This window comes from Centroberyx gerrardi, chromosome 22 (assembly GCF_048128805.1).
Source record: "Centroberyx gerrardi isolate f3 chromosome 22, fCenGer3.hap1.cur.20231027, whole genome shotgun sequence".
NCBI lineage: Eukaryota > Metazoa > Chordata > Actinopteri > Beryciformes > Berycidae > Centroberyx > Centroberyx gerrardi.
Window position 1 is genome coordinate 2,710,506 of NC_136018.1, and position 7,198 is coordinate 2,717,703.

General features: G+C 40.3%; 1 protein-coding gene and 1 long non-coding RNA gene across 3 annotated transcripts in view; both read left to right on the forward strand.

Moving 5' to 3' along the window:
• Positions 1-531: 531 nt before the first annotated feature.
• On the forward strand, positions 532-2,448 carry LOC144543491 (uncharacterized). Of its 2 annotated transcripts, none has more exons than XM_078291419.1 (4): positions 532-699; positions 811-925; positions 1,448-1,522; positions 1,801-2,448. In XM_078291419.1, the coding sequence occupies exons 1-4, from the start codon at positions 621-623 to the stop codon at positions 1,919-1,921; spliced, it is 390 nt and encodes a 129-aa protein (XP_078147545.1). In that variant the 5' UTR covers positions 532-620; the 3' UTR covers positions 1,922-2,448. The 2 variants fall into 2 exon arrangements, with proteins under 2 accessions (XP_078147545.1, XP_078147546.1); XM_078291420.1 differs by having other exon boundaries at positions 817-925.
• Positions 2,449-5,707: 3,259 nt separating this feature from the next.
• Positions 5,708-7,198, forward strand: part of LOC139918549 (uncharacterized) — a 5,210-nt gene continuing 3,719 nt past the window's right edge. Inside the window, exon 1 of the long non-coding RNA XR_013507940.1 lies at positions 5,708-5,918. This is a non-coding gene — a long non-coding RNA (uncharacterized LOC139918549). The remainder of the gene's footprint in view (positions 5,919-7,198) is intronic.

The following is a 7,198-nucleotide window of genomic DNA, read 5'->3' on the forward strand; positions in this document are numbered from 1 at the left end:
TAAAATATCCTTCCTTTTAAAATATGAGGCAACGAATGGATCTAAGAAAAAGGGAAGATTCACTCCACTCTTATATTCAGTAGTTTCCACCACAAGATGATCAGTGTGAATTAAGTTTATTTATTGATTCATTGATTAAAAACAACTTTTTTCTGTGTTAATGCTTTGATAAAAGCATTATAAAACCATTGAGGAGTGTCCAGGCATGTCCAGAGCCTGAGAGGAATTCCTAACACCCACACATCCAACTAGTCAGGAAAAACCATGACTTAAGTTTCCGAATTAAGCACTGATGAAAGTGCTTCCTGTTGGTAAGCTGGTCGGTCAGTTAGAGGAAATCTCCGTCATTCATAAATTTGTTCGGATGTAGAGAGAGAGAGAGAGAGAGAGAGAGAGAGAGAGAGAGAGAGAGAGAGAGAGAGAGGAAGAAACCAGGAACGATGACTAACCGGACGGAGCGCTTCTGCTTTTTCAGGCCTTAAATATCCGACGTCTCCAGAAGCCTGACAGTTCATCCAGCTGGTTGGAGAAGAAAGAGGAGCAGACTGAAACTACTTAACTTAATATTTATTTATTTATTCATTCTTTCATTTACACTTGTACACTTTCTTATCTTGAAAATGGCGAGCTGTGGAAACCTGCTGAAGAGCGCGCTGGTGGTCGTCGTCTTGGTCGCTCTGGCTGGATCAGGATCGGCAGGTGAGTTTGCGGCTTTAGAAACAGGAAGTAGACATGCAGCATGCGGATGATGAAGTTGTTTTTTGTGATGTGAGCGATCTGAATTCAATTTTCTCTTCTCTATCTATCCAGCTGTAGCTGAGAAGCTGGCATCCTGCTGTAAAACAGTCACCAACCAGGAGATAAAAGATCCGATCTTAGGATACCTGATCCAGCAGAGGAAGCTTCCATGTGTCCTGGCTGTCATGTAAGAAGAAACAAACTATATATCCACTTTGACTGAAACATTACCTGAAATTCATCATTCAGTATCTCCAAAACATAGAGGATCCAGTCTGTAAAAGTATTACCATCTAGTCAACCAAGAACTTAAGTTGTCTGAATGTAACAAAATTTGTTTGAAATTTGTACTAACATCATTTAGTACGGAAGCCCTGAAAGGCAAGATGAACAAAAAAAACTTTTTGCTGCCAATTTCTAAGTTTATCTTGTTTAGACAACTTAGTAACTTGTTTGGAGACTTAATAAGTCGTTTGAACAAGCTAAAGTTGTCTGAACGAGATAAACAAGGTGAAAAAACAATTTTCACCTTTCAGGGCTTCTGTAATATGGTGGACGCCTCAATTTGGAACAACTTTTAACGACTTTTAATGACTTTTAACTCCTCTATTTACCTTTACTTCATACCAAGTCCTAGCTCACCAGCTTGTATTCAGAGATAAAAAGTCTTAGTAAGTGTAATAATGTTGTGTCTGTGTGTCTGTTGCAGTTTCCAGACAGAGAAAGGTCTGTTCTGCTGTCAGTTAAACGCTCCCTGGGTTCGCCGCAAGATCGTCGACTTCGAGTAAGTTTCAGATTTCAGATTCTAACCCTAACCCTCACCTACTTAAGGTACAAGGTTTGACTTCATTTGTCCCAAAAGTGAGCAATTGTCTTTGCAGCATGGTACAAGACTGGTAGAAAAACATAAAACACGAAGATAAAAAACTCACTCACTCACTCACCCATCCTCTCTCTCTCTCTCTCTCTCTCTCTCTCTCTCTCTCACACACACACACACACACACATCTGCACACCAACAACTAACCTTACATCATTTTGTTTTTACTATCTTCCTCACAGGAAAGCACGCAGAACTGCAACATCTTCCTCCAGGCCTTCCCCCTCCACTCCCTCCACTCTCCTCTCCCTCATCACATCCACCGCCTCTCCTCCTTCATCCTCCTCCTCCTCATCCCAGTAGGCCGGCCTCCTCTCCAGCTCCAGCCAGTGAACTCGAGGACAGAAGTTTGTCAGGAAGTGAAATATTGAAGCATCAACGTTGATAAGAGCAGATCTTTGAAATGGCACTTGAGCAACATATCTTAAACTATTAATTTATGTTGAATATTTTGTTTGTTTTGATGCCTTATCAGTGACTTTATTTATTTGTTTTGATATTATTTAAGTATTGCAACTCCAAAGTCGGTGTTAAACATGTTGTCAGTGCTGATAAAATATACATTTATTTATTACCAAATGTATTTATCAATGTTTACAAGTGATATTAGTTTATTTTTGTTCATCATCACCTCCTCAATGTGATGTTTTCATCAAGTTTATGCAACTTTGTTGATAAAGTTCATTCTGTTATTTATGAAATCTTCCTACAATAAATGTTTTTGGCTATTTATTTATTTGAAAGCCTGTGACAACTTTTGATCCAAAGGAGAAGTTGTGCAACTGTGGAAACGTTCATCATAAATAAATGATGCATATTCTGTAACCTTGCATCCGGTGTTTATCTGCGTTTTTATCAGTCATGAACATGAGGCTCTACTCAAAGTGCAAAGTATCAGAATGAAATGCAGCAGCCGGTCAGGAGTCGCTCATCGACATCTTGTCTTATCAACACTTCTCCAAGAGCTGTGTGGAGATAAGCTGCAAAATACACAACCTATGAATTTAATCATAACATGTATTTTGTATCATGTTAAAGCACTGAAAATGCATCTCTGAATCAGCAAAATGGAATAGAATAGAATAGAAACAGCGTATCCCATATGAATAGGAATCATGTGTGTAAAATGGTACCAACCTCACCATTCAGTTTTGCGTTATTTGATAAGTTCATGTTCAGGTATATTGTCCTAAACCTGTTGCATGTTCAGCGTCTGCACCATGCTGCACGCAAAAGTCGAGGTGCCTTTGAGCAAGGCACTGAACCCCCGGCTGCTGCAGCGTCCGGCAGCAGCAGAAGAAGAAGAAGAAGTGATCAGACTGAGCAGCTTTCAGATGGGAATGTGTGTAACTTTGTGAATGTGAAGCAGTGTGTCTTTCCCTGGATAAATAAAGCTGAAACTTCATTTTAAAAAGTACTCTGTGTTGTCTTCCACATACATGTTGTGTTCTCTCTCTGCAGAGTTTGTATTTATTATCTGATGCAAGAATCTAGCACCTCAAAAGGCGTTACAGAAAGGCTTCACACCTTTGGTAGGAAACATCATTCAAACAAAACAGTTCAAGCTTTGAACGAGGCCCTGACTTTGACCCCTGATGCCCAGGTCTTGTGTTGTGGGGAAAAACCGTACGTATGCTCAGTCAAATTCCCCCTGGATAAATAAAGTTAAGCGAGTCATAATTAACGGCTCATCATCATCTTTTGCTGTTTTTGCGCTACAGTGTGTTTTCTGTTCGGTGTGTGTTGTGAGATTCTCACGTAATCAGCAGATATCCCTCGAACATCTGTCCTGTAACAGCAGCTGCTTCACGCTGACGCTTGATGGACGTCATCGGAATTCATCTCAAATTCGACCTGCATCCATTTTCCGCACAGCATCGCACATTTTTTACATCGAGCTTTCCGATGCTGTTCAACCCCCCGTGGGAAAATTTAGCCAAAATTGGTCTCTAATATCTCTGATCTAATGGCAGCGCTCTCTGCTTGGTTTATCACCTCTAGCCACATCTCCCCCTCCGTTTAGTCACTTTTGGATCACACCACCTCCTCATTCTCTTGCCGGGTCGCTTCAGCATCGCCTCCCCTCTCTCTGTGTGAATTACTGTCATTACAGCGGTGGGTGTTCGAGATAACACCCACCGCAGAGATGTTTTTTGCAGAAAATTGATCCGCAAAACCTGCATCAGCGACAAACACGTTGCATTCGTTTTCGCTCGATCAGCGGCTCACATCCTTCTCACTCTTATTCCAGTGTTAAAGTATAATACAAGTGTTTCTTCAAAGCGCAGGTTCCTCTCTGTTTCTGCACACAGTCAGCATAGTTGCAGATAAAAGCCTCGTCTTCCTCCTCCAGAAGACGCCATCCGCTGCCGTTCATTCTCGTCCGGTATGAAAAGCAACTGAGCATGAAGCCAAACTTTCTGTTTTCTCCTTATTTCATAGAGCTGAGTCGAGTGTTTTCGTCTCAGTGCTGCGTTACGCTGCGTCTCCTCCGGGAAATAATCCCTCAGAAACACTTTACTGTCACATCCATGGCTTTTTACTGTATTTAGGGGCATCACTTAGTTTCAAGCTAGGTTTGAATGTGTAGAGTTTGGATTTATATTCTTAGAATTGCTTTATATGCTGCTCGCCTCATAATATTACAAAAATGGCTGGACGAAGAGCCCCCTGATATTTTAGTGTGGCATGAAAAGCTTATGTCCATTTTGCCATTGGAGAGACTATCACATGTGTTAAGAGGTAGTCTTGAGGAGTTTGTAAGGGACTGGTCCCTGAAAGAAGAATGGTCAAGAGTGATAAGTATAACATATCATAATATCACAAATAACATATATAATATAACAGAATAAGTACATGCAAACCACTTTTAGTAAACTCACCGGGGTTGGGTTTTTTTTGTGGTTTTTTTTGGTTTTTTTAGTTGTTGTTTATGCTGTTTATGTGGTTGTGTTTGCTCTTCTGTTGTGGTTTTCAGTATGTTATGTCTTAATTGTAGGTCTTTGTATTGTATCATTTTGTATTGTATTATTTTGTTACTGTTGAAAATTTAAAAATATAATTGAGCACAAAGAGTTTGGATTTTAAAAACAGAATCTCATTACACAGCATGCATTGCAAAATGATTGGGGGAAATATAAACTAGACATAGACAGCAGTAACCGGGCTGTAACTGTAAATGACATTGCTATTCTCCTTTAATAAGAGGAATATCAGTTAGTAGCAGTTACTAGTGAATTTTTCATCAACTGCTCTAAACTGGAGCAGTGTGGTATAATGATGCCGTGACTAGTTGATTTCTATTTTGGCCACTGAATTGTTTTATAAGTGGAATATCACACAGTGCTGCAGTGTCTCTCAACCTGGTGGTGGAGATGATACAAGAGGAATTATGAGACAATTCCTGTCATCTAAAAATAGATATTTCCATTACTCAATTTTATTATCCTGTTTTAGTCATCGTTTCTTGTGAAATGGTATATATTTGCAGCTGTTGCAGGTTTTATTTTTACTGGAGTAAAATAGATACTGAATGGAAATTGAAAACAAAGCTCATTTGGTTTCAACATTCATCATTCTGTGAGTTTGACCCTGCAGCTGGAGGCGCTTATTTTTTTAGTGGTTATGAGCAGAAAAGTTTTATTATGACTGTTTCAGCTGAACTGCTCAGCTCATTACAGTGCAAACAGGTAGAATTCATCAGCTACTGGTCTCTGCAGCTTTTCACACCTTAGTGTTTTGTGTGTGTGTGTGCATGTGTGTGTGTGTGTGTGCGTGCGTGTACAAAAGTGTCTGCTTGTTTCTCAGAAAGTCTGATGACAGCGCAGACAACTTTGAGACATCTGTGGTTTCAAACATCATAAAGAAGAAGAAGCAGTCGCAGGAAGAGTCTTTTAAGGGGTGGAGGTGTGAATGTACCACCACCACCACCACACACACACACATACACACACACACTCAGATACACACACACATATCCATGCATATAGACACAAACACGTCATCACCACTGATCTCAGGCGTGAAAGAGGATTGGTGTTTGAAAACAACCAAACCCTCCCTCAGATAATCATCCCCCAAACACCAATAAATAATTCACATTTATCAGTTTGTGCAGTCGCAGCCTGACCAGTCAACCAGTCAACCATTCAACCAGTCAACCAGTCAACCAGTCAACCAGTCAACCAGCCAGTCAACCAGCCATCCTTCAGGATGTCTGTGCAGCCGAGGATCCTGTGTGTGGCTCTGCTGCTCTTCACTGTGTTTGTCTTCCTCCACTCAGCTTCTGCCGTTCCCAACCGTAAGTACAAAACACTCATTTCTATAAAAAATCTCTACTTTCATTCATACAGCATTTTAACTTCTGATCAGCAGGACTGGGAGAGCTAAACTGATAAAATCCAATCAGAAGACTATCTGTGTCAGGCAAACTGTGCAAATACACGGCAGGGTCTAGTGTGTGTGTTTTTTTTTTGTTTTTTTTTTGTTTTTTTTTGTCTCCATCCTTGGATTTTCTGTTGCTGCAGTTTGAGTTTCTCTCTTCTTTGTCTGTTCAGTCATGGTGGCTATCACTGCTCATGCTAACTACCCAGTTCTTCTTCTTCTGTTCATTCCAAACAAACCGGAAAGGTAAAACGCATCACTTCCTGTGCTGCAGAGGATTTTTCCTAGGAGAGAGCTACCAGACACCGGCTGTTTAGTACGGAGCCCGGGAGTGGCCACTAGGAGAGAAAAAAAGTTATATCGAGTCCACGATTTACTGTAACGTGCGCACGTTTTAGTTCATTCGTGCGCACAAGATACAATTCGTTCCCTCGATTTCGTTAAACTGTGTATTTTAGGAAAAAATGTAACTTAAAATGTACCTTTTAGGTATTGCAGATAGGCCTAGTAAGGATTTGGTATGCTAATATCCATTGTCTGTTTACACTGAATAGGCATATCCCCCAAATATTGCAACATACTGTATTTAGCCATTTAACCTTCAGGCCATGTAAACACAATCAGGTGCTGCAACACACCCAGGACAGCGGCACATTTAAACTTAATCACCAATATGTGCACTGACTCTTTATAAACTCGTGAAGAGCGCATGTATTATATATCGAGAGCATGATATCACTATTTCGAGGGCACGTTTCGGCAATTTGTGCGCACGTAAAGAGGAAATCGAGGGAACGAATTGTATCTCATGCGCACGAATAAACCAGAACGAGGGCTCATTTTAACCAGATCGAGGGAATGAATTGTATCTCGTGCACACAAAAAAATAAAACGAGAGCTCGAATTGCATACTGTTACAGTAAATCGTGGCCACGACATAAATAATTTTTCTCCCGATGGCCGCTCCCGGGCTCCAGACAGTGGAGAAGCTTTATGAACTGGATATAGGTTAGATCACTGCAGAGAGAGAGAGGAGCAAACAGACATTTATTTACATGAAAATGTCACAAATTATTACTTTAATTTGTAATCTAAAATTATGCCTGTATTGTTGAATGAGTGCAATGGGTAAAATTCAGTATGTTTATTAATCATCAGACATGTAAAAGTAAATGGTGAGTATGTATGATGAGAGGA